Raw genomic sequence first — 27,899 nt, forward strand, 5'->3', positions numbered from 1 at the left:
ACTCGTATCCTAACAAACCATACATCAAAGGAAAGCATATTTACTCAGCGTTTTTTAGATGTATAAATCTCAATATAAAAAACTGACCCTTATAGCTGTTTTTCCCCCGCAAATATTTATATTTAGAACATAGCTTAATGAGAGCCCTCACATAATCCAGTTCTTCAAATTGTGTTATTAAATGTATATAAAATATAAAATATTTATGAAAATAATAATTTATTATTAAAAAAAATAATTTGGTTACATTTCTTGAATTGAACTATGCCTAAATATTTCTGTTTGCATGTAGGTCGTTGTAATGACTTCTATTTTTCTTCTTCTTCTTTTTCTGAAAATCATGGAATGGCGTTTGTGAACAGACCATCTTGAGCAAAATTAGAACACAGGCCATACTAAGCTTGCTTGGTAGAAGAGGAGCTATTTCTGCACTACTCCAGTTTGTTTCCATGGGGAATGAGTCTATTTTCTACATTGTCACATGTTCTCCCATCAGATATAAATTCAGTAACCTATTTCCCGGCAAAACTCTGTATTATCGGTGCAAGTAAAGTCCACAGTGAGACTGAAGCATTTGTACAACCAGCAGTTTCATCTGAATGTGAACAGTGATTTCTTAGTTTGCTCTGTAACTAGTAGGGCAGGTTTTTCAGTTTTCTTAAAGCCACACCCCAGTACAGCAAAGAATGACAGTACAAAGTAACGTGAGTGAGCGAGTTACACACTTAGGTAACCCATGGCTTCATCTGACATTATGGTGTGGTTATGATAGTGGACTAAAAAGAAAAAACTATGCAGAGAACAAAGTTAGTGAATCAGACAAAATTCCAGTCGTCTTTGCAAAGGGTGTATATGCCTTTTTCAGCAATGCTTCTATAACTTTCTATTGTCAAACACATATTTTACTTAAAAGTATTTCACCTTATGCTTTTTTAATATCTTGACAGGAATATAAAGGCTCCTGACACCAACGAACAACACATTTAAGTTTGCTGATTTGCATATAAGTGTTCACAGTTGGCAAGCCTTTTTTGTTTTTTTTACTGTGGAAAGAGTCAGTCAGCCCAGATTCGATTATTTCTAAAGGAATCAGGCATGGGGAGCCCTGTTATCTCCGTACCTCTTCTTGTTAGTCAGCTTCTTTCCTCTCATATTATATCAAGCCCATCGTTATTGTTGATAGAGAGATAAAAATTACACAATTAGCCAATGACACTACTCTCTTTATTCAAAATGAGAATCAGATATCTGTGGCAATTGATTTATTTGGGGAATTTTCGAGAGCATCTGATCTGGGGTATACCTACATTTGGCTTAATGTGAGCTTATGGCCATAAAGGAATGTCTCAAAACTAGCTATATTTCCTTTAAAAATGAGGTTCAATATCTTGGAATATTGATAACCAAAGACCAGAAAAGAAGGTGCTTGCTAAACTTTAGACCTATTATTGAAAAAAAAAAATAAGTTAAATCATAGGCTTATAAGAGACCTTTCTTTAAGGGGCAAAGTATTAATTACAAAGGCAGAGGGTATTTCTAGACTTATTTATGCAGCAATGGCTTTACATCTTGAAAAAAACTGTCTAAAGAAATGGACAAAATATTAATTAAAATACATTACATAAAGAAGACAGTTATCTAATGTAGGCCTATACTTGTTTATATCATGTATGTTGTTTATCACATGTAGTTTGATCTGGTTAATGAAAATACAGTAGGATAACAAAATTAGAGTCAGTCAACCAGCTGAGTGTCCCTGAGTTTTGTTATGAAGACAACCAAGTTATGTCTTTAAACCTATTTATTCTGACATATTTTGTTTTATTATCAAACAATATATAGTCATGCTACAGAAATCTCAGTTACTTTTCAATGTCGATAGAAAAGAATGTGGAGTATTGGTTCAAAGAAGTTCATTATTAGTCATGACTCAGATTTTCAAATCAACAGAACTTAATGGTGAAAGTATATATTTACACTATGGATAATGTTTATCAACATTGCTTGAATTCAAATGTTACTTGTGTATAAAAACAACACAATAATAATAATAATAATAAAACACTGGAACAAATAGACAGCAAGATATTACACCACATACTTGTTTAGAATTTGATAAAATTACTAATTTATTATGATTATATGACTGTGATTTTTGCTCCACATCACACACATTTCTAGGATAAAAAGCACTGTTTATGCACTGTAAAAAGGTAAGCCTGACTATGGATTTTCCTTGGAAAGCAAACATGAAAATAACTGCTTTCAAATTATTTAGTATGTCACATTTAATTCAATTATATCACTTTTAAATTGGCCCAGAATCTGTTTTAGATGTTCCGTCATAACTTATCACTCCATTAATATTGCTGCAAACTTGCTGAGCTATACTAGAAGTCCGCACCGTTCACAGCACAAATAAATAACTCAAAAACTAATTTACAATATGGAAATTATTTTAAGCTAATTACTATGAAAATAATATTTAATAGTGCCGACTGCTGACCAATCCGTGCTACTACAACGGCATATTGCTTCACGAGCCCTTTGAATAATAGGCTGCATAAATACCTTCTGCATGAAATGAAACATCTCAAAGTTGGTTTGCATGTTAAGCGCATAATTAGGGAGGGAAAATCACAACCGGGAACCACGTCTGTGAACGGGGTCACTGCTAAAGTACACGCTAATAAAGAAAACGCAGCTTGGTCAACTGCGCACTAGAGAGGGTGGGCTTTGATAGAAACAGGAGGTTGCCAGATATCATGATTAACAAGCAAAATAAGCGAACATTAGCAACAAAAAGTAATTGATCAGTGTAGAAAACATTCAAAAATGTAAATAAATAAAAAGTGTAAATCTCTTTTTTTTGTAAGCACAAAAGGTCACACTGCGCATCAAGCAGTGGCTGTAAAGGCAAAATCATTAACCAAAGAAGAATCAAACTCTTATTAATAATGGCATTTTTTTTACCGCAAGGTTCAAACAGAAGGTTAGGATATCTTTTTGACAGCTGTTTTTATTATTTGGTCACACTTTATTATTCTGCCATGTAAGCATTTTGGAAATGTTCCCCAAAACTAACTGTGCATTTATTTAGTCCATATGCATAATATTAATAAACAAATAAATACATAAATTAAAAGTGCCCCTATTATGGATTTTTTGAAAATGACCTTTCATGTAGTGTGTAAAACAGCTAGTGAATGAAAACATCCTGCACAGTTTTAAATTTGAAAGTGCACCTTTTGTATAAGTTATTGTCTCTCAAGGGTCGATTCCGAATCATTCTGAATCAGAGTTTAGCTCCAACTTTGATCAAACTCTCCTACCTGTGATTTTCTAGTGATCCTGAAAACACTGATTAGCATGCTCAGACGTGTTTGGTAAGGGTTAGTATAAAGGTAATTTAATGCCTAAAAGATTTGAATACCCAGGGTAAAAATTGTGGAAGTGTACCTAAGACTGTAATCGTAATTTTTTTTTTTTTTTTTTTTTTTTTTGCATGTGCAGGAGAAGCTTTGTTAAAGCATATGAAAAAATTATTTGCATTATTTTACTGGTACTTGTAAGTGTAATTAATATATTGTGAAACTGAAGCTTCATGCTAAAGCAAAATAAATATGATCTGCATTCTTCTGACTTCCATTTTTCCGGGCTGACAGTTTTGGCATGTTTTCGTTAAATTAAGGTCAAAATTACTGCAAGCAAAAACAACAGTTTAAAGAACTGCAAAACTGATCAGCTGCATAGAACCAATCTGTATGTGTAAAAAACAACTGTTGCAAATGTCGAAATGACTTGTGCATGTAGGGCAAAAAGTTCCCAAAATAAATCGATATGTACAGCTCCATCTTTCTTTTCTCTGCGCTTCCAATTTTGGCACAATTCTCTGGCTAACTGAGTCTTGCAAGTGTAATGGGGAGGGTGGGCCCACCACCTTCTTGTAGCCAATCACATAAGACTCTCGCTGACTCTCCATTTACTCTTATCTGATTGGTTCAATAGACACATCGTATGCCAAAACATTAATCTTTATTTAGTTCCGAATCATTCTCGCTGCCAGAATGGTACTTTTAAGGTACACATACTTAAAAAATAAACAACTTGATTACAACATGATACTTTATAAATTGTGTACCATTAGGGATTAGGCTATGTGTTCATACTGAATTTTTTTTATCAAAGTTGTATTATATTATTTTATTTTGATTTGAGTTTTTGTGTCATATCTGGACACAAAGAAAGCATTTTGTTGCTCATACTTGCTTCCTATAATAGCTTGATCAGTCACACGAAAGTAATTAGAATTATCGAAATTTCAAAATATAGTTCAGTGTAAAATAAAATACTTTAAACAGAGACATGATCTGAAAAAAGGACAAATTCAGATTTATGTAGCTTTATTTGTTTAGTAAAAAGGTTTTACAAAGTATAGCATTGTGATACTTTAGTGCTGAGTATTGTCACATAATATCATTTTGACTGTAATGTTTAACAGCTCAATGGTGTATGCAGACTGGCTCGGCTCGGTGTTCATCTTCAGTTCTCTCTTCACAGCAGTTCAGTCAGTGAACTGTTTGAGTACATGAATTACTCCGGGATATTGGTTTGTTTTAACTCAGACGGAGTCTCAGCCACATTAAAAAAGTTAACATCTTAAGTCATTTGTGGATTAATGCGTATTAGAGATGCGAACCGTTTTAAATGATTCAGTTCGATTTGGTGAACTGAATGATTCGTTCGCGAACCGGATATCCAGACTTCTTTGTTTTGAACTCTCTCACACAACAGACACGGAAGAGAAGACAATGCTGAATAAAGTCATAGTTTTTGCTATTTTTGAACCAAAATGTATTTTCGATGCTTCAAAAAATTCTAACTGACCCTCTGATGTCACATGGACTACTTTGATGATGTTTTTCTTACCTTTCTGGACATGGACAGTATACCGTACACAGTTTCAATGGAGGGACAGAAAGCTCTTGGACTAAATCTAAAATATCTTAAACTGTGTTCTGAAGATAAACGGAGGTCTCACGGGTTTGGAACAACATGAGGGTTATTAATGAGGGTTATTAATGACATAATTTTGATTTTTGGGTGAACTAACCCTTTAAATGAATAAATTACATTAAAATAAAAGTAATCACTGGTAATCTAAAATACTTTTCAGATGTAACTGTAATCTGATTACCCCTCATTTAAAATGTAATTATAACGAAATACAGTTAGCCATTTTGTATCTTAATACGCCGTTACATGTACTTCGTTACTCCTGCTCCTACATATAATGTACAAATCTTTAGGCATTAAATTACCTTCATATGTTAGAGCTAAACTCTGCAGCAAAGTGTTTTTCGTGGGCCAAATTTGAGTATCCTGCCTGAACCCTCGCGGCCTTCCTCGGAGTCCGCACTTTCGTTACGTAATGCAGCTTTGACTGTCGGGTAGAAGCCAGCTGTGGAGATCTCCCCAGAGCAAAACCAAAATATTAAACCTTTCGTAACCCATAACAGGTGCACTTTAAAAAAAAAAACACGTCGTATAATGAGCTGACTTGGCAACACTGAAGGGATAATCATGTTTGTGCGATAGAGGCAGCGCGAGAGTTAGACAGTATGGGTAAGTTAGCAGTTCTCTCGCTGTCTGTTGCAGCTCTCGCAGTTTTGATCGGAGAAAGACTCATTACGTTAAGGTTGGTTGATATGTACGATCGTATTTATATTTTCTTTGGCTATACACTTTTTTGATCTTTGCAGCTACTTATATGAATTGGTGTTTATATGTAATTATTGCACATGACAATGATCATAACAATATATATTATATATGAGTATATATGTTTTGTCTTCTTTACAGGCATTTATCACTTTACTACAGAGAACCCACCCAGAACTACCTTCCGAACTGTCACCACATAGAGGGCATAGGTAAAGATTTCCATGTTTTCTGGTCACGTGTCATTTCATGAACTGAATTTACCAGTCTGGACCTAATGTATTCTTATTTATGCAATTCTAAATGCGAAGGGGGGAAAAAAGAATAGTGTAGGCTCAGTTTTGTAGTGTTTTGCTTTTAAAAATTATTATGTAATCGAGTTTCTGTCACTGACTTGTTTTTTGTTAAACAGAATGTGGGGCTGAAGATATCACAATACTTGCGAATGGACTGGCCTTTCTGAGCACTGTATGTCATAAAAAAGGGTTGTTGAAGTACATAGCTGTTAAAAGTTCATTATATACATTTGAATATTAAAAAATACAACTGTTTTTTTGAAATGCAACTATATTTATGCTTAGTGCGTTAAGCATCCAGACTTACCGTCCTATTCAGATGACCCTGGAAAGATCTACACCCTGAATCTGTTGGATTCTAAAATGAAAATCAAAGCAATGAACGTCAAGGGAGACTTGGACAAAGACTCCTTTAATCCACATGGAATCAGCCTGTACACGGATGACAAAGGTTTGCCATTTTAATTCAATGAATGTGTGCATGAACAAGGAAAGTTTCCTTATTTATTGAGTTTTATATACTTGCATTGATATCACAATTTAAATTACCTACACACACAAGAAGTAGTTATTGTGTAATGTTAAAACTATATTGTGGATGATTGTGAATTAACCTTAAAAGTGTATCAATTCTTCTCTCACTACAGATGGTGCCATATACTTATTTGTTGTTAATTATCCTCAAGGCAACAGTCAAGTGGAGATTTTTCGATTTGTTGAGGATGAAAATGCTCTTCAGTACATCAAGACCATCAAACACGAACTCCTGCACAAGTATGTTCTCCATTAAACCACACTAATGCTTTAACATACTCTAGACCTGAAGTATAAATTCCAATTATTTATCTGCATTTGTTAGTGTGAATGATATAGTCGCTGTGGGGACTGAAAGCTTTTATGCCACCAATGATCATTACTTCACTAATGAGATTCTCAAGTCTGTGGAGCCCTTTCTGTCTTTGCCCTGGTGTGACGTCGTCTACTACAGCCCTCAGACCGTGCAGGTTGTGGCAGGGGGCTTCTTGCTCGCCAACGGCATAAATATCTCCCCTGACAAAAGGCAAGTCCCAGAAAAAAAAGAAAGATTTGCCTATGCATTTAATTGGATCAATCATTAATGCATAATTATATCCTGTTTATATGTTATCAATACAATTAACCTGTCATTTCAGGCATTTATATGTGTCAGATCTTCTGAAGCACAAAATTGTTGTCTTGGAAATACAGAAAAACACTGTATTGTCTCATGTAAAGGTAAACACCAAACTACATGAAATGTTCACTCATTATTTTATCTCATACAGAATAATTTTTCATAGATTAAAGTATAGAATTTAAGCTTTATTGTGTTGGCTTTTGTTAGTTTTTTGAATAAAAATAACAACAACTATTCCTACTGCTAGTGCTAATATAATGGCTTGTTAATTTCTCTTACCCAGGAGGTTGACGTGGGGTCACTGTGTGACAACATTGAGGTGGACCGTGAATCTGGAGATCTGTGGCTGGGCTGCCACCCAAATGGTCGCAATTGGTTACTTCAAGATCCAAATAATCCACCTGGATCTGAGGTGTGCGAATATATGTATCGTGTTGTGTTTAGTGCTCAAATATGATGAGCTGTCATGTTTCCATGTCTTTCCCTTTGTCTTCCCAATGTTTCCTGTCTACTTTCAGCTGTCTCCGAGTTACCAATCTGTAACATACACATATTCTCTTGTAGGTTATCAGGATTGAGAACATCCTCTCTGAAAAGCCCAAGGTAACCCAGGTATATGCAGATGATGGCAGTGTGATCATTGCTTCTTCGGTGGCAACACCATATGGAGGAAAGCTGCTCATAGGAACAGTTTATCAGAAAGCTCTGATCTGTGACCTTAAGTAGTGTATATACTTACTGGAAAGAATAAATATTGGCTCAGCCATTTGAAAGATTTTGTCTGAATAGTGTCATTTCAGAGACTACATGTTTGCTGTGCAAACAAAAACAAGTACAACTAATAATATATAGGTAATAATCTGAAATTTCAGTTGCACATGTTGTACTGTAAAGTGAGAAAAAGTAATTCACACAATAGGCCTATTTTGGCTTGACAGACTGTTTGGATTGATAAACCCTTCTATCTCTCTACTAAATCTGTGATCTTAAAACAGGGTTACTCAAATCTTGTCCTGGAGGGCCAATGTGCTGCAGAGTTTAGCTCCAACCTTGATCAAACTCACCTACATGTGGTTTTCTAATTATCCCGAAGACATTGATTAGCATGCTCAGGTGTGTTTGATTAGGGTTAGAGCTAAACTCTGCAGGAAAGTGGATCTTTTGGGCCAGATTTGATGACCCTTGGCTTATAGCAAGAGTTAAAATTCACTAGACTAGGCATATGTTCTCAATAGCTATCACTAGTTGATTGTTTAAAAATATAAAGCCTATTTTATCAGTTTGTGATGTCCATGCAACAGAGAACCATTACTAACAGGGTTAGGGTTAGGGGTTATTCCCATGGCAATCAAAAACTACATTCTTATTACAAACCACCAACCTAACCGTTTTACTCACATAAAAGCCTTTTTTGTGAAAACAAAAACAGGTTTCTGTACGAAACATATCATATGAAAGTAATCATTACCTTGTAAAATAGTTATTTTTCTCTGGGTTGATTTGACACATTCTAAGTGAACTTTACAAACAATAGCCTATATATGTTAATCACGTCTTGGTTGGTTTGAAAGAAATCGAAAACAACCAAATAAATGCATCAGCATGTAACCAATGAGCAGAACTGAATTCTGGAATTTATTACAAAAACAAAAACCACGACTGTGCATTTATGCATTTGTAGTAGACTACAAAAAATCGCGCATAAAAAGCGGTCATGGCAACACAGAAGGGATAATCATGTTTGTGCGCTAGAGGCAGCGCGAGAGTTAGACAGTATGGGTAAGTTAGCGGTTCTCTCGCTGTCTGTTGCAGCTCTCGCAGTTTTGATCGGAGAAAGACTCATTACGTTAAGGTTGGTTGAAATGTACGATCGAATTGATATAAAAATGACTTGCGATTACTTTTATTTGCATACCAAACATTATAACTATTGCAGTAAATGTTTTCTTTGACTGCACGCTGTTCTAATCTTTGCTGCTACTTACTGACATTTTTAATGTTTATGCATAATTACTGAACATGACTAATCATAGGAATATCTATTATATATGTAGTTTTGTCTTCTCCACAGGCATTTATCACTTTCCTACAGAGAACTCACCCAGAACTACCTTCCAAACTGTCACCACATAGAGGGCATAGGTAAGTAAACTGAACTGATTGCATTATTTTCTGGTCACGTGTCCGTTTGCTGGACTGAATTTACCAGCTTGGACCTAATGCAGTGTTACTTATCCAATTGTAAATGTGAGATGCATGTGAAATAATGTTTCACTGGTGAAGTGTAAGTTTTGCTTTTATTATTATTCTTGTAATTGAGTAAAGAGCATTTGAAGAAGCATATGTGCAGGTTTCTTACACTGCAAATGCGGATGTAGTGGTGATCTGTAGTATGTATTTTTGTTTTAAACAGAATATGGTGCTGAAGATATCACCGTACTTGAAAATGGACTGGCCTTTCTGAGCACTGTATGTCATAATGACAAAATCATTACTGCCTAATAATCTCATGTTAGCAACAATTGTTTTTACTATTTTACTATTAATTTGACCGTTAAATGCAACTATATTGTTAAACATGTTCAAATTACTTAAACATAGGGCTTGAAATATCCAGGCTTACCGTCCTATTCAGATGACTCTGGAAAGATCTACACTCTGAATCTGTTGGATTCTAAAATGAAAATTAAAACAATGAACATAAAGGGAGACTTGGACAAAGACTCCTTTAATCCACATGGAATCAGCCTGTACACGGATGACAAAGGTTTGCCATTTTAATTCAATGAATGTGTGCATGAACAAGGAAAGTTTCCTTATTTATTGAGTTTTATATACTTCAATTGATATCACAATTTAAATTACCTACACACACAAGAAGTAGTTATTGTGTAATGTTAAAACTTTATTGTGGACAATTGTGAATTAACCTAAAAAGTATAAATTCTTCTCTCACTACAGATGGCGCCGTATACCTATTTGTTGTTAATCATCCTCAAGGCAACAGTCAAGTGGAGATTTTTCGATTTGTTGAGGATGAAAATGCTCTTCAGTACATCAAGACCATCAAACATGAACTCCTGCACAAGTATGTTCTCCATTAAACCACAATAATGCTTTAACATACTCTAGACCTAAAGTATAAATTCCAATTATTTATCTGCATTTGTTAGTGTGAATGATATAGTCGCTGTGGGGACTGAAAGCTTTTATGCCACCAATGATCATTACTTCACTAATGGGATTCTCAAGTTTGTGGAGCCCTTTCTGTCTTTGCCCTGGTGTGACGTCGTCTACTACAGCCCTCAGACCGTGCAGGTTGTGGCAGGGGGCTTCTTGATTGCCAATGGCATAAATATCTCCCCTGACAAAAGGCAAGTCCCAGAAAAAAAAACAAGCTTTGCATTGATAAAACCAAAGCATAGTGTAATATTACCATCAAAGCATTATTGCATTATTATGTCCTGTTTATCTTGTTAATACGATTAAAATGTAATTTCAGGCATTTATATGTGTCAGATCTTCTGAAGCACAAAATTGTTGTCTTGGAAATACAGAAAAACACTGTATTGTCTCATGTAAAGGTAAACACCAAACTACATGAGACATTTACATCATATTTTTTCCCACAAATAGAATATTGGTATCTATTTAAGTATAGAATTGTTAGTTGTGTTAGCTTCAGACATAACAAACATAAAACAATGTAATAGTTTTTTTTACTTAGAAAAAGAGAACTACTCTGCTATTGCTAATATTGCTGCATTGTCATTTTTCTTACCAGGAGGTTGACGTGGGGTCACTGTGTGACAACATTGAGGTGGACCGTGAATCTGGAGATCTATGGCTGGGCTGCCACCCAAACGGTCTTAAATGTGTATTTCATGATCCAAATGATCCACCTGGTTCTGAGGTTTGTGAATATATGTATTGTGTGGTGTTTAGTGCTCAAATATGATGACGTCACATCATGTTCTCATCTCCTATGTCTTATCTCAATTGTCCCTGAGTTACAAATCTATAATATAAAAAATGTTTTCCTGTAGGTTATCAGGATTGAGAACATCCTCTCTGAAAAGCCCAAGGTAACCCAGGTATATGCAGATGATGGCAGTGTGATCATTGCTTCTTCAGTGGCAACACCATATGGAGGAAAGCTGCTCATAGGAACAGTTTATCAGAAAGCTCTGATCTGTGACCTTAAGTAGTGTATATACTTACTGGAATTAAAAAATTTGGCTGCACTGTTTGAAAGATTTTGTCTAAATAGTGTCATTTTCAGCGGAACACAAAACAAAGTCAAGGCCTAGGGTAGTTTTAAAAATCAATCCAAACTATAAAAACTTGGCATAACACTGGATGATTGGGTTGCAGTTTACTAGATATGTGAGCTTGAAGTATAACTTGACTTAAAATAAATTGTTAGTAGCTGTCTGAGACTTGATATTTATTTCTTAAGTGAATATACTTGAGAGTATAAAATTATATTCATCAATTTATAATGTACATGCAACACAAATAAGCATTTGCCAAAACACTTTCACTGAAATTGGCAAATATTTTGTGAAAATGGACAATAGTTGCTAATTTGTATGAATTTGTATTTTTTTTATATAACAGTAGTGATGCAGTGCACATTAGTAAGGCCGCTATATGTACTGTAGAGTAGTAAATAATGTGTGCCTCACTCTTGTGCTCTTTCTTTGAGTACAAACCCATCGAAAATGAAGATGATTACTGTATGGAATAGAATGATGCAGGGAGGGTAGATCGAGATGGGCCTAAATGTTGTAACCACCACCACAGCTGTTTAATAAACGCAAATTATTTGCAATTTATTTGGTCATTTTTATTTCTTAGAAAAGCAACTTATTAGTTATTTTTCCTGTTTGATTTTAATATTCTTCCAGTACTTGGTATAGTGGCCATCTATTCATCTGTTCTTGATTTATTTTGAGAGCCTTCTTGCTGTTGGCAGTGTACGTAAAATGTTAATTTCATTAGGCTACTCTAAGAAATAATAAATGCAATCCAGTTTGGATTAGCGAACATTTAAACATGTGAAAAGAAATGCATGACGTAAATGCTGTCATCTGTAGCTATATTGGCCAAGCACACACACACACACACACACACAAAACAGGCTGCTAATTCAACATGCTTCTTCTATGTAAAGTCCAAAGACTACAGAATACCATTTGGTATAATATGAGTACAAGGCACAGTGTTGCCAAGTCCGTGATTTCCCCGCGGATTTCGCCTACTTTGACACAGGTGCAGCAGGCTAAACTGATCCCCACGGAATGTGATTTTGACAAAAGAGGATATTGAGAGAGGGGAAAAAACGCATTTGGGTTAGTTTTGATTAGAAATCGGATAGTTTGGTTGTGAAGACCTGGCAACCCGGAAACATTGATAATGGTTAATGTTGAGCGTTTCAGAAAGCGTGGTGAAGTTATCAGTTTTAGCTTTCCTTATAAGGAAATTGCAATTATGTTATTTCCGTGTTTTCGAAGGAGCGTGGAGCTGAAGATATTAGCATACTTGACGATGGATTGGATTGGCTTTTCTTGTGCACTGTATGTCATAAAACTATGACTAAGCATACACGTGGTCACGTTGCTGGATCAAAATAATTACTGTACAAAACATAGGCCTAACCCTATCCCTGTAGGGAACATTAAATATCCAGGCTTACCGTCCTATTCAGATGACCCTGGAAAGATCTACACCCAGAATCTGTTGAATTCTAAAATGAAAATCAAAGCAATGAAGGTCAACGGAGACTTAGACAAAGACTCTTTTAATCCACATGGAATCAGCCTGTACACGGATGACAAAGGTTTGCCATTTTTGTGAAACAAAAACATTTTGGGGTTGCATGCAGTTTAATTACTTTTTTATGATTTCTTGGATGTTTTAAATGTTAGACACGTATGAATGCATGACATCTAAATCTGGGTTGTGTAGTAATAAGGCTTTGTGTACTGTACTGTAACGACACAAATATTTTGAAGTTTTCTTGTCGATTGTTAAAACTAAGGAAAGCTAGCCACCTTGTGGTCAAAGGACATTTTACAATGACAATTGGATCCTCACTTTTAAACCATATATGTAAAGATTTGATAGAAGTCTATAATCAAATATTAATTCTTCTCTCACTACAGATGGTGCCATAGACCTTTTTTTGTTGTTAATCATCCTCATGGAAAAATGGCAAGTGGAGATTTTCATATTGGTTGAGAATGTAAATACTCTTTAATAAAGACCATCATAAGCATGAACTCCAGCCCCATTATGTGCTTATTTCTGTATTATTTAATATATTTTTGTAACTCCAAACCTGATCAGAAATAAGATTCCTGTTTATTTATCTGCATTTGTTAGTGTGAATGATATAGTCGCTGTGTGGACTGAAAGCTTTTATGCCACCAATGATCATTACTTCACTAAGGAGATTCTTAAGTCTGTGGAGCCATTTATGTCTTTGCCCTGGTGTGACGTGAAAGAATAAATATTGGCTCAAGTGTTTGAAAGAATTTGTGTGAATAGAGTCATTTTAAAGGGAACACAAAACAAAGTCAAGTCTTTTTGAAGGGTAAAGTTTGAAAAATCAATCCATATTGTATAAATTTGGCTTAACACGGGAGGATTCGGTTTGAATTGGGAAGAAGAAATAAATATTTGACTTGGAAAAGGCATATCATTTCAGATATTGGCTTTTCAACAAAAAAATTAAACCATGAACATGCTTATCATATTTGGCTTGTTCTCCAAAATATCAATTAGTGCCAAAGTGACATGCTGTACTTGTATTTGAAAAGTTTTCAAATCATCTCATAAGTTTACATTTCATTTAGGTAGAGTGAAACCTGTACTTTAGAAGTTAATTTATGATTTTATTTTACAATAATATTTTAGTAGTATATGATGTCAATGACAATTTATGATCATTTTTGAGTGAACCTTACAAGCAATATCCCACCAAATTAATATATTGATAGTAACAGATAATAACTTAATGTTTTGCAACTATGTGTTGAAGTGTTTTGGATGGCTCTTTCTCATGTGTCTCTTTCTCACACAGGATACAAGAACTTAAAAAGGGGGGTTGTACTTTAGGTTTGTGTTTTTCCTAATGAAAATGAAGCTTCTATTATTATTATTTTTTAAAGGCTGGACATTTTTGATTGATGAAACCAAGAATGCCCAAATTGATCTTGTTAGAATTAGACTGAAAATAAATGTTCCTGTGAGTTTTTCTTCGTTGTAGAACAGTAAAGTAAAAGAAAACTAAGCATCACATCATAGTCACAATCTAGAGTAAAATGTATGAATCTGTCCATAGGAGAGGAAAAAGACTAAACAGGATTAGAAAAAAAGGACAAAAGTGAGCACTCCTTACTTACAGCTGATTATCAGCATGAGTAAGTGCTTTATTCCAGTCTCAAGTGTGCTGCTGACTAAAGTCGTAAACAAAGTCATAAGTGCTGGGCTCTTTGGGAACAGGAGGAGGGACGTCAGGAATCTGAATGTTTTCGAGGTCCAAAAGGCGAAGTTTCAGCTCCATAGTAACCAGAGTGTCCATATCTGATTTTGTGAGCTCACTAGTCATCTCTTTTCCCAAAAGAGCATTCAAGCCATCTGTCCAAATGGAGTACTAGTGAGAATATAAAACAAACAACAACAAAAAAATTGTAAGAGACTATTATTACGCCTTCAAGCAATGCATGATGGATAATATTCTATATGACTGTACTTTTATGTCATAAAACAAGATTACCAAATAAACCAGGCTTATTTCAGCTAATCTGATTTATTTTGAACCAAATCAGCTGACAATAAATTTGACTAACCGAAATAATCCTGTCTTATTTGTTAAACTTGTTTTATGAAACAGGCCCCTGGCCTTGTATATGCTGTGAAATGAGTGACTCACTCCATGCTTGTCTGGAGCAATGAAGTTCAGATATTCATCAGAGTTATGAAGAATGGAAAAAGCCAGCTCCAGTAGCTCCTGAAAAGCAGACAAAGAGTATCTGACCTCACTTCCTCTCCCACAACTCCCAGTTGAACTTTACTGCAGGTGCCTTTGCACAACAGATGGCTTCTGTCACGGCTACAACCTCCTCCCAAAGTCTATGTAGAACTATAAAGTGCGGAGACTGAACAAGTTTTTAAAATAGGCCTAAGTCTTAAGAGAGGAATATCCTTTCATTTATTACAAATTTACCGATGCAAAAGTGCATCTTTAACATAAATGATAATGACGAAAACGTGCTTAATTTAAAAAGGACAGCAGACATCCCTGAAAATAAAGCATGTGCACATGTTGATTCATTCTCTGCTCAGATTTGGCAGACTGATTCAAACCTGCTAATTATCTTTTTGAACCGATTCATATAATTTAATTTATGCGCGAATTCAACAATAGTTCAGTTGTAGGTTTTTGACTCACTTAAAAGAACCTGTTCATTTGAGTCAATTGTTCGTGAATTGGACTATGCAGCTAACGTTGACATTTGTTTTTTTGCGTGCGGTCAGTGTACTCCGAAGTTATGTTTTATTGCAATAAAGCAGAATGAAAACTTCAACAATTCAGGTAAAATATGATTCCTTTTTGGCCGTATCTACGACTCTGGCCATGACTGATTAGGTGTGTTGGCTCTTATAATTCCCTGGACTTGGCAGATCTGTCGTCAATACATAAACATACAAACAGAATTCATAAACAGCACTTAAGTAATACGTTAGGCCTCCGTTAAACATAATGTGTATCTGTATGTGTGTTTCTGTGTGTGTGCAAATAAGCTACCTACAAGAGATTCTGTCTCATATCATTACCTGATTGCCAACTGTTTGTTTTGACTATAAACAATTACTCAGCTTTACTGTAAACACATACTTTTTTTTGAAAGTGCATAAAGACACCTGTTGGCATGGATGTTCAGGCACATTCATACAGAAAACGGTTTTTGCTTTAAAGGGGTCATATGATGTGATCACAATTTTTCCTTTCTCTTTGGAGTGTTAAGCTCTTGGTGCATAAAGAAGATCTGTAAAGTTGCAAAGACTAAAGTCTCAAATCCAAAGAGATATTCTTTATAAAAGTTAAGAGATAACCACGCCCTCCTAAGACGGCTCATTCAAACACGCCCCCACATGCCTACATCATGATGTGGGAAGATTTGCATAACGCCGGCCAAATATTCACGCAGAGAAAGAAGGCGTAACTTTTTTTCTCGCTGTATTATTGTTGTTGCTGCTGCTGCCATGTTGTGGAGAAGCTGTGTGTTTCATTGTGAAAGCAAAATTACTTTGTTTGGCCTTCCAAAAGAGGACGATATATGCTTTGTCCCACCGCCGCTCACTCAAGCCGGCCTCCACTCACTCAAGCCGGCAGTGTGTTGTGTGACACTGTGTTTCGCGGTGAAAATAAACTACTTTGTTTGGTCTTCCAAAAGAGGACTAGTAATCAGTGGTTAGGTTTGATTTGCAACACTGTCCCAGAACAGTTCTAACCAAATATTCAGATCTGTGCAACACATTTTATGGAGGACCGTTTCCTGATCCTGGGAGAGTAGACTCAAATGCCGGCTGTTCTGAATCCCAGACTGTAAGTATTTTTTTTATATTCTGATAATTCATACAGTGTACAGTAGTGTTTGTTGTTTGTAATGACTTACAAATGCACAAATGGTTCAATGTTAACGTGGTCTGATCCAACGCAATGTGGAAAAAGACAGTTTAAGTCATTATAATCAGTAATAATGTCCCCACTGGATGCAACAATCTTTTTGTCTGGTTGCTCTGGCTGGTGTTCTGATGGTGTTGGGGCGTAAAATTTCCATCACACGCTTGAGGAATTCAGCCAATCACAACACACTGGATAGCTGGCCAAATAGAGCACACCTTACTTTTCAGACTGATGAGCTTTGTAAAAATCGACGCATTTCAGAAAGGCGGGGCATAGAGTAGTAACAATAATTTACATTATGTGGAAGATCATATGTTTTTTTTAACCTTAAACCTCATAAACACATTTTAATACACCAAATACACAAAATATTGTCCTTTTTAGCAACATCATATGACCCCTTTAAAGTCACTCTATTAGCCCTTTATCACATTTAACCACTAGATGTCGTCAGTTCGACTTCATTGGAATTGCTAGATTAATTGCTAATTGTTTTGAGCTGTTGATGCCACGGTTGTACTCTTGCATTGTTCTGTCTGGAGGTGGTTGTTTTTGACTTGTTACCATCTTGAGTTGAAGCTTGTCTCTGCAAAATTTCTTTTTGTTAAATCAGCCTGCCTTGCGTACTCCGAGTTTGGATCCACTACACCTTGTCTTGTCCTGTCCTGTCCTGTCCTGTCTGGTGAGTTTAGTTGCAATAATGAATTCTTACCTTATTCTTAAGTGCTCCTTTCTCCCTCATGTGTGGGCAGTCTTTACCCGTGACCACTGCTTTGATATCTGCTACTGTCACTAGAAGTAGAAAATAGTTTTTTTTATATACAGAGTTAGCAAAGTTTGAAGAACAATAGAAGTTATGTTCTACTTTACTACTAGCATCTAAAATTAGTAAGATTAGTGCTGGCCTTGTCCATGCTTGTAGCTCAGTTTGGCATCAACAATCAATATGATTACTAGACAAGCCATTATAGATAAAAAAAAAAAAAACTGATTTATTTTTATGTTATGTCTTATAATCAAAACGTGTGTTGCTCACCTTTCTCCTGGAGAGAGTCATGTGATATTTGTCCTTGTGAGAACTCCTCTATATCCCCATAGTGTAACACTTTGTGGTTTGGTGATAGACGGCAATACCAGAACTTGTCTAGAGGAGATGGATACAGATAAGAATATGCATGTTATGTACTGGATGTTTTCTTGCATCTTGCTTTTTACTGTCCTCAAAATGATTTATTCCAGTTAGGTTTTATACATATATATTTTTTCCATTGGCAGGTCAACAGGACTGAATGAAAATCAGATTTTAATTAAAGCAGAAGTGACCCGAGAAAGTCACTTTGATTAAAAGCCTCACTGAGTCTATGCTTGTAAATAACTGGATGCCCTTAAATGTTAAATAGTTGAAGAATATTTCATATCAATAGGTTTTGAAATGAACATGATTAGAAATAAAGAGGTCTCTCTTTTTTTTTTTTTTTTGGGAGAGATATTATCTTTTATATATATTAATATCCTTAAGTTGTGCTTTAATATAATGCAGTATCAAACAGACCAAGCATTAGGATAAGGTACTGGGGGGAACCTATAAGCTTGTGATGCCCTATATATGAGCAGATTATTGAAAATGTGCATAATATGAATAGACATTAAGCCACAGGAAGAGTTCAAATACAGTGTCCATCTTCAAATTATGTGTAGCCATTATCAATGAATTCGATGTGATCTATGCAGCTGTGCTCCGATCCATCAGAGGGCTTTTCTGAAATTGGACCTGCATCTGTGATGCATAAATAAGTTTACCAGTGCACATGTAATTGAATTCTGATTTTAAATGAGTCACTGACCTTGTCTGCGACGAGCGCTGATCTTCCTAAAGCATGTGCCCTCACACAGACGGTTCAACCTCTGCTGTTTAATCAGCTCGATCACCTCTGGCTGGAGCTTCTCTCGGAGTTCTCTTTAGAAATTGAAATCAGACACATTACCTTGAACCAGCAACAAACCAGTGGCTTGTTATTCCATCATGAAGAATGCAGGCTTTTCTTTTAAAAACATAAAAAAGCAGTGGAATGAAAAAAGAAAGCAAGGTTTTGAGAGACAATTTTAAAGTCCCCATAAGATTCAATACAATTGCAAGTTTATATCTCCCAATTCTGACTTTTGTTCTTAGAATTGTGTGGACAAACTCAGAATTGTGAGGAAAGAAGTCACACTTTTTTTTATTATTATTATTTTTTTTTAGACTCCATGCTTGGGGATCATTCTACACATAGGGCTGCAAAAAGAAACATAAGAGCTGCACAATTTGGTGCATTTATCAATGTAGCTATTAAATAATAGTATTTTTTTAAATAATTTTTACTCTTCTGAGAGTTGTGAGAATAATAGTAAGTTTATTATAATACAAATTTTAAATAACAGTAACAATATTATTGTAAAATATTGAGTAGGTTATATATAAATATATATATATATATATATATATTGCATTACAACTATAAAATTACCATAATATTTATGCATGTCATTTTATGCTGCACACAAACTTCATTTCTGCATTTACTATGAACCGAGATGCACACAGTGCATACTTTGATGTAATAATCTCAATTTTGGTTTTATTTCTATTCCAAGACCATTGCAGCTTCCATTTAATGCTGACGTTAAATGTTGATTTATTTATTTTTTTAATGCAGCACAGGGTTTTTAAAAAGCAAAACATGAAAAGCAGCATGTAGCACAGTAGTGTTTTGGGGAAAAACACCATTAAAAAGGAACAATGCAATGGAAAAAAAAAACAGTTTTGTAATATGATGGCTGGTCCATTAGTTAATGACCACCTAAGATGCATTTAGCGGAGTTTACACTTTAGGAAATTTAATTATGGACTTAAGAAACTGATGTCTGACAGGACATTCATAAGCAGCAGTGTATTACTTTAAGAGGTCTGATTGTGGTTTGTAGACTGTAAGAGGATGTACTTACAGCATTGGGCGTGATTTGGGGTCATCCTGGTTCAACATCTCTGACTTCAGCAAGGGCCTGGCACTGTCCACTGTGTTAAACCGCAATGTGTCACTTTGGGTGGCATAGCCTTTCTGTTTTTTCTCTGCCTAAAGCATGGAGACATAGCCCTTCAAATAATCGAAGCAACAGATCTTTTTGCTTTATTCATAATCCGATTTTCATTGGCTTGAATAACTGGAGGCCTCACCAGCTGTCATTCTAGTTCACTCTGGTGAAGAGTGTTTTGTGATTTAACATCATTTGCTGTTGGCTACATCTGCGGTTTATGCAGTCTTAGTCTTCTCTTATGTAGTACTGTCTGTGTGGCTTATGGAGTTTGTCTTTATCTCAGACCTTGCGTGCGTTCGTGTGACCGTTGGGCACGGGCCAGGCACAGTGCTGGGGTCTGGCAGGGGGAACTGAGGAGCTCTATGGGATTAAGGCCCTGTCAGTCTAATCTCCAACAGTGCTGTGACACAGTCAGAGCCTGGGGAGAAACATGTTGACATTGGGCCAGCCAATGTCTGTACAGAGGACACATTGGTTATGGTTAGATCGGTGCTCAGTTGCCATGTATTCTGTCTTTCAAAATATTTCCATGTTACAGCATCTGTGTCTGTCTGTGTAAATTGTCACAATTTCTACTGTTTACATTTTCTTCATCAATTACTAAATTTATGGTGGTCATAAAATTTATTCGAGTTTTAGCTTTCACCATTTTGCCTTTTTGTGAGTTTTATTCCTTGTATCGTAGGAGACAATGTGTTCTTTTTAATGCAATTGACACTTAAGTGTGTACTGAAGCATTTTGGATGGCACTCTGGAAATACATTTTGATGAGTTGAATCAGTATCTGAAAAAAGGGTTACAGGAGGGAAATATCCTTAGGCACATAATAAAACAAGACCAAGCAGAACAAAAAGGGTCTAAGAACATTCAATTTTTTTATATACTGAATTTGTGGTGTAGAATAATTAATTCTAATATATACTTTTCTGGAAATACAACAATACAGTGAATAAATTAGCCAATTTACATTTTTAAATATTCTGTATGGAGTATTTCAGGATGTTTCTTCCGGTATTAAACAAAAAAACATTTTGACTACTAGTCAATGTGTCAGGATCCCTCAGGAAGTAACTTTCAACTTGTCAGCTTCCTCATGTTTTTAATGCAAGATAATGTAATTATTTGATTGGAAGGACAAAGGAAATTATTAATTGTATGCTATCAAATTTTATTATATATGACAATTAATTATTCTGACTTTCATGTTTCAGATTAGTTGCATTATATAACCTTTCCAGACAAATATGTGTCCTCTAAAAGGTAAAAATATTTACATATAACAGTGCTATTAGTCAGTATAAATATAATGATAATGGAGCCTATAATGATATCAAGCAATGAGCAATAATTCACACCCTCCCAGTGACAAACAAAGCAAAAGACTATTGAATACATGAGCTATAAATAGACCCCTTCACTAAAAAGCAGGGAGTCCTTAAATACAAGTAATGATCAGAAATTGTGTTTCTATTTCAAAACACGCACACACAAGCAGATATAATTTTAGGGTTTTGTATAGAAAAGCTATTCTTGTCCTGTGATGTTAGAAAAAATGACTGTACAGTACTTTAAAATGAATTGTTTTAAATAGATCTGCTAATCAACTCCGTTCTAATCTGCTATGATCACGCAGTGTTGGCGGTAACAAAACGTCACCCAGTCATTCAGTTCAAGTACTCCTGTGATTCTCAGGTGTGTAGAGTCAGTTAAGAGTCAATGTGGTCATTGAAAGGCTTTCTGTACTTACATGTAAAAGCCATGTCCAGTGTGTCAGTGCTGAAACTGCATGTGTATATAGAAAAAGCAGTGAACCACAAACACCGTTAGATGGTCACAGTGTCAATGGAGTGAGAGCAAAGTAACGCAGGCAACAGCAGATGCTCCTACAGCCAGAATAGTTCCCTCAAAAGTAGAAGATCCCCTCCTCTTGTGGATATGAGAATGAGGACAAACAAAGTAGTAGAAGAACCCAGTGTAGAATTTCCCATTGACTCCTCACTGAAAGAAAGACACTGTACTGAATCATAAGGATGCTGCTTTGCTTATGTTTGTATGAGCGAACCGTACCGATTGGACAGCTGCCTTCATGGTGCCAGCCAATGAACAGCTGGTTATGGTCACATGGGTAGACCACAGAGGGAGAGCATGAGCAGGTTGGATGGGGGATGGGGGAGGACAGGACCAAAAGATAATGACTCAGACCGTCTGGCTGAATTTCAGAGGGCTTGTGCTGCTAGATATTCGAGCACCGTCTGATACAAAAAGCCTTGATGAGAGTCGATGACATTTATTTTGAAAAAGAAAAGGTGTGACACACTGTGGAAACGCTGAGATCCAGTAGAATCGTTCTCCCTCAAAGCAAAAGCCAGGGGTGTAGTCATTAGAAATTCAGTTGTCATGGAAACCGGTTCAGTATGAGCTGGTGTTGGGACTCTCTGTCTACCCCTGCCTCACACAATAAGAGCCTCGCAGCCTCTTCCTCTTACACCACGCTCCCATCTTCTGTCTTCTAGACATGCAGTACATAACTGAGTTTGACAAGGCCACATCAGATCTGTGAGCAGAGATGCTGTGATTCATGGACCGCGTTGAGAATATGTTGGCATGAGGGCAGATTAGAATTTCAAATGGTTTTGGTTAAGATAAAGGTTAGTCACCAGGTAAGGGATGAGCTGTAGGGTTTGTCTGAATCTAGAATTCAGGTTTCTTTTCCTCTGCAGTTTATGATGCAGGCTGGTTTATGTAAAAGCAGTTGATTGTGATATCAATTGCTTTGACTTTCTGGAAGTGAAAATAGTAATGTACTCACCCTCATGTTGTTCTAAACCTGTATGATCGACTTTCTTCTGTGGAACACAAAAGGAGATGTTAAGTAGTATGTTCACGCTGTTCTTTTCTGTACAGTGAAAACATATAATAAAAGGGTGGTTTTAACCCTAGGGTTTATGTGATTCTAAAATTGCTGATATTGTCGCATCAGTAATCATATTGCACTCCATGGGTTTTTTTCTTTCTGACTGTGGTTTTATATGAATTTGAATGCATGAAAGGTTTTAGAACCACTGCATTTTATTCACGATCCAAACAAACATGCTAAATATCTACCTTTTTCTGCAATGTGGATGCAAGCTTATAGGCAAGACTTCCGGTTCATTAGCCACTATAATAACGAGAAGAATAACTATGTGCAGTAAAAGGTAAAACTCTTTGTATAATTTTAGAATTTAAAGGGGTCATATGATGCGATTTCAACATTTCCTTTCTCTTTGGAGTGTTACAAGCTCTTGGTACATAAAGTTCTGTAAAGATGCAAAGACAAAAGTCTCAAATCTAAAGAGATAATCAGAGTTAAGGTTCTCGCCATGCCTCCCAAAAAATGGCTCATTCAGACACGCCCCCACGTCTCTATGTCACTATGTGGAAATAATTGCATAATGCCGCCCAAATGTTCCCGCAAAGAAAGAAGGTGTGGTTTCAGTAACCGCTGTTAGTGTTGAAGCAGCCGTGTCAGGGAGATGCTGTGTGTATCTAGACAAAAGCTTTATTTGGCCTTCCGAAAGTAGATGCATTTAGGAATCTTTAAGATTACTTGCAACAGAACAGAAATGCATTTTATGGAGGACTGTTTCACGAACCTATGAGAGGAGGTCATTCTGACTTTGCTACGACAATCTGGCGCTTCTGAATCAGCCAATGTATGTTTTGTTATTAGTTTAACTATTTGCTATTGACTATCATTTGCTATTGATACAAATTCTGAGTTTTGTGCGTCGTGTGTGAGAGAGAGAGAGACAGGGCTGTCTTAACCATCTGTGACTTGTGTACTGCAAACACATACAAGCTTCATCACTGTGTCTGTCACACTACTCTGTTCCCCTTTTGGGCTTGAACTGATGATAAATCTAATGACATTATTAACTGTCTTTACATTTATTTTGAAAGATGAAGCTCGCAATTATGGAAAGGGGCATTACATTTCCGGTGAGTACATGCAGTGTTCGGCCAATCACAATGCACTGCGTCAGTTGGCCAATCAGAGCAAACTGCGCTTGTCAGAAGGAGGGGCTTTGCAGAAAACTATGCATTTGAGAGAGACGGGGCATTGAGGACCTACAATAATGTATAGTATAAGAAAAATAATGTTTTTTGAACATTAAAGAATGTCAGCATATTCTTTATTACACTGAATACACAAAATAATGATCATATGACCCCTTTAAAGCAAAAGCAAAATGGTCTGACCTTAGCATTGACTCCTTTGAATGCAGCTTGGACTCCAACTCTAATATTTTATTTTGTTCTTTGAATTAAAAGTCCAAAAGAACAGCATTTATTTTAAAAATAAAAAGTTTGTAACACGTATTTACTGTCACTTTTAATCAATTTAATGCATGTTTGTTCAATAAGTTATTTAAAAAAACCTTTGGAATAGAAATAAAGCCTTTGAACGGAAGTGTGTGTGTGTGTGTGTGTGTGTGTGTGTGTGTGTGTGTGTGTGTGTGTGTGTGTGTGTGTAAGCATAAAGCAGTCAACCTGTGTGTTTAAGTTGGTTTTAAAAAAATATCTAGCAATTATATAAGACTTTCACAATTTAAAACGAGAGAATCCTAAAGGATATGCCAAACTGTTTTTTGTAGTCTAAGAAGAAAGGGGAAAAACTCACCAATTTGCAGTGTGCTGTATTGATTTATCTGCCATTATAGTTACAGATATTTCTCTGCAGTGTCAGCATGTTTAATGCCAAGAAACCACCAGAGCTACACTGTTTTTCCTTTCTTTGCTTTAATAAATGTCACAGCACTGCAACACAGGTGGTGGATTCAGTTCCTCAAAAAAACAAAAACTGTCTGTTTCCGTTTGAAGGCCACAATATCGTGTTCAAGAGCACTTCTCCATGATGACCTGAATCAAACTTGTCAGTAAGGTTTTGAAATGGGACCACAAGACAACGCACAGATTTTGGGAAGGGCCTAACAGCAGAGCTCCATAGATTTATGTAAATCCAGCGGTAAGTTTAAAACATTCAGGAAGTCCTCACAATAAATAGCCATACATGTTTTTTTATATGTAAATTCAGCTTTTGTTATCTGAATTTATTCATAGCATATAAAAATTCAATGACAGCAAAACGACAAATACATATTTAATAAACTAGTATAGATTTCTATTTGTTATAAGCAAAAAGTTTGAAAATATGCACAGGATGATCATATTCATAACCCAAATATTCATACGAAAGAGTTCCAGTACATTAAAAGGCTTCCAACAGCCTATTTTGTAATGCTTGACCAGGCTGATCTTAACTGTTCTGAAAGATGTCACCTTTAATTTGATTAATGCAGGATGCAGAAACACCATTGCAGTTGCATTCATCAACTAGCCCTCCCAATGAGTTAGTCTCAAGACTCATAATAGGAACAATACTGAGCATTTATGTAAGGTGGGTTATGTAAGATTGCTGACATCTGCCAAACCGAGCACAGCTGAGCACCTCCATCTCACATCTGTAGATTTCTGCACAGGCCTATAATTACCCTGGCTTCAGATTCTGGAATCCTCACCCACACAGAAAATGTTTATCTCATTTTCTATTAACCCTGAAAACTGTTCCCCAGCGCTTGTGATATCGAAGCAGTCCATTCAAAAGTCTGATTTCTGTAACATCCTGTGTGATTACCAAATCGTCATCCGTATGGATTTTTTTTTTAGTTGCTTTGTGGATTTCTGAATGAGGGGGGTCTGCTGCCAAGGTTTCTTGTCGTAGTGGTGGTGGGCTTGACGTGTGCTGGTTTCAGAGCTCAGTGAAATATTCATTCTGTACTTTGGCTTCTCTGCTGCCTAAGGGCCTCTGAAAGTCTCATGTCGCTTTAAGGTCTTCTGGATTTGTTCAATAATTCAGACGTTTTGCAAGGATGCAGGCAGCAATTTCCCAGAAGAGACTTTATGAATACTGTGAGGATTTGAGTGTTACACCATCTAGAGCCCTAAAAACCAAACACGTTAACCACAAAATAATAAGTGTACATTAATTTTGTTTTATTTATAGTTAATATTGATTTATTTTGTGTGTGTGTGTGTGTGCTCTAAATTACATTTCTTCTGCTATTTTTTTTATTACTTTAACTGTAGTTGTCATTTATTTATAATAATTTTTCTATATTTGAATTCAGTCCATAGCATTACGAATTTTGTAAAAAAAAATTTTTTTTCATTTTTACTGTGTGCAGGAAAGAATGTTCTTAATGTTTAATAAGATGGAGTGGGTGAGGTTTATTTTTAATTCTTTCTTTTATAGATAGATATAGATATATAGATAGATATATAGCTATATATAGATATAGATATAGATAGATAGATAGATATTTATGGGTCCTTTAGTGGCAAAACAGTTTGTTTTCTCTTGGAACAGACCAGGGGTGTACAATATTTGTTGGCTTGCATGTAAATCACGATTCATCGCCGTCTGTTCCGTACTGTGGATAATTGAAAAGGTCTTTAGGGAATTCTACCATGGAGCAGGGATGCGTCTGCTCTCCCTCTCAGAGTTGGGTTACATAAGCCCCTTTTACTTCTGGTCACTGCACATATGTATCTGAGTCCCTCTGCTGTTTTCCCTTAAACTGAAGCATTACATCATTCAGCACTCCATCAGTCTTCTGGACAGAGCGTGACTGGAGTTGAGTTTAACATGTTTTGTCACATATCATAGTAAATGCAGATCATTGTATGATGACCACTTTATATTGCTATTTTTTTTTTTTTGACCATCAGTGTCTATTGAAATCTGGATAGTAATCATTTTGTTGTTTTTTTTGAATGCAGTGTTCTTCCCTTTGCAATAGCTGAGCAGTTTTGTAAATTGTAAATGCCAATAGATTTGCTGTCGTTTTGCTCTCCATCTCACTCCAGTGGACCTTGACATTGGGATGAGGAGGAAAGTAATTTCCAGCAGTCTCACCTGTGACACATTATGAAAGACATTTCCAAAAGGCTGCTATAACAATGACCCAGTATCTGCCAAGGGCACACCTGCTTGTTTCACACTCTGACGTCACGGCCTATTTCTGGAGCGAGACACTGACCTCCTGCAGTCTGGAAACAAATTATAACTGAAGTCGGAAACTTGTTCTATTACAGGAACTTTCAAACATGTATTTAATAAAACTGGGTTTAAAAACTATATAAAAATAATAAGGTGTAAAAACAGTTGTATTAAGAAAATTTCACAGTTGCAAAGAACGTAGGCTTCATTATACGCTAAATTAAATATGAAGTTCAGTAGAAAAACAGAAATGTATCTATACCTTGTATTTACTTTTTTTTATGTATATATAGTATAGTATAAGTTGAAGACGGTTCAGCCAGCCTAACACTATTACTGGAATACAACAAAAACATGCTGTTTAAATCAATTTAAAATGTTGTATCAATTACCTTTTTTGGCTATTTTTTTCCTTTTGGATATTTATTCATTTTCAGTTCACTGCACTGTTTGGCTGGAGCTGCATTACAAACAAATTACTTTTTTAAAGCTCACCCACAAGGCTGTACAGTTGTAAAAAAGGGAAGACATTCTACAAGGACAGGGTGTTTTGCTGCACCTCAGTGTAGAAAATGTGTAGTACATCGATTCATTCCTTTCTGCCAATATTCTGTCACAGACCTGCTCTAGTTGAATGGCGCCACCACGAGCATCACAGTATAACAAGGAGCTGGTTTTTGCAAATGTAAGAAAATGAACATAAGCCCTTTTTTACTTCTCTTGTAGCAGTGTGCTTATACAAAACAAGTACAGTTTAAAAAAAAAATAAGAAATTGTTTAAAGGGATAGTTCACCCAAAAATGAAAATGTTATGTTTATCTGCTTAACCCAGGGAATCCAGGTGAGTTTTGTTTCTTCAGTAGAAAACACAAATGAAGATTTTTAACACACTGTTGCAGTCTGTCAGTCTTG

General features: G+C 35.9%; 3 protein-coding genes across 7 annotated transcripts; 2 read left to right on the forward strand and 1 right to left on the reverse strand.

The window, feature by feature from the left end:
• Positions 1–5,420: 5,420 nt before the first annotated feature.
• Positions 5,421–12,011, forward strand: LOC113116721 (serum paraoxonase/arylesterase 2-like). The gene is made up of 10 exons (XM_026285042.1): positions 5,421–5,698; positions 5,863–5,933; positions 6,134–6,189; positions 6,303–6,468; positions 6,665–6,791; positions 6,877–7,077; positions 7,190–7,271; positions 7,457–7,585; positions 7,738–7,967; positions 11,450–12,011. The coding sequence occupies exons 1-9, from the start codon at positions 5,622–5,624 to the stop codon at positions 7,897–7,899; spliced, it is 1,071 nt and encodes a 356-aa protein (XP_026140827.1). The 5' UTR covers positions 5,421–5,621; the 3' UTR covers positions 7,900–7,967; positions 11,450–12,011.
• Positions 8,902–12,007, forward strand: LOC113116720 (serum paraoxonase/arylesterase 2-like). 3 transcript variants are annotated; one of them, XM_026285038.1, is made up of 9 exons: positions 8,902–9,025; positions 9,245–9,315; positions 9,587–9,642; positions 9,775–9,940; positions 10,135–10,261; positions 10,347–10,547; positions 10,676–10,757; positions 10,958–11,086; positions 11,220–11,607. In XM_026285038.1, exons 1-9 carry the CDS (start codon positions 8,949–8,951, stop codon positions 11,379–11,381), a joined length of 1,071 nt encoding a protein of 356 aa, XP_026140823.1. In that variant the 5' UTR covers positions 8,902–8,948; the 3' UTR covers positions 11,382–11,607. The 3 variants fall into 3 exon arrangements, with proteins under 3 accessions (XP_026140823.1, XP_026140826.1, XP_026140825.1); XM_026285041.1 differs by lacking the exon at positions 10,676–10,757 and having other exon boundaries at positions 11,220–12,007; XM_026285040.1 differs by lacking the exon at positions 9,587–9,642 and having other exon boundaries at positions 9,791–9,940.
• A 1,060-nt stretch (positions 12,012–13,071) lies between the features above and the next one.
• On the reverse strand, positions 13,072–24,714 carry LOC113116722 (engulfment and cell motility protein 1). Of its 3 annotated transcripts, none has more exons than XM_026285043.1 (8): positions 24,609–24,714; positions 22,755–22,791; positions 19,856–19,983; positions 18,715–18,827; positions 17,907–18,014; positions 17,583–17,662; positions 15,113–15,190; positions 13,072–14,833 (listed from the first exon to the last, which is right to left on the reverse strand). In XM_026285043.1, the coding sequence occupies exons 2-8, from the start codon at positions 22,758–22,760 to the stop codon at positions 14,621–14,623; spliced, it is 726 nt and encodes a 241-aa protein (XP_026140828.1). In that variant the 5' UTR covers positions 22,761–22,791; positions 24,609–24,714; the 3' UTR covers positions 13,072–14,620. The 3 variants fall into 3 exon arrangements, with proteins under 3 accessions (XP_026140828.1, XP_026140830.1, XP_026140829.1); XM_026285045.1 differs by lacking the exons at positions 22,755–22,791; positions 24,609–24,714 and adding exons at positions 20,085–20,729; positions 21,693–21,996; XM_026285044.1 differs by lacking the exons at positions 22,755–22,791; positions 24,609–24,714 and adding an exon at positions 21,693–21,995.
• Between the last annotated feature and the right edge of the window lie 3,185 nt (positions 24,715–27,899).

The sequence above is a fragment of the Carassius auratus genome, chromosome 16, assembly GCF_003368295.1.
Source record: "Carassius auratus strain Wakin chromosome 16, ASM336829v1, whole genome shotgun sequence".
Lineage (NCBI taxonomy): Eukaryota > Metazoa > Chordata > Actinopteri > Cypriniformes > Cyprinidae > Carassius > Carassius auratus.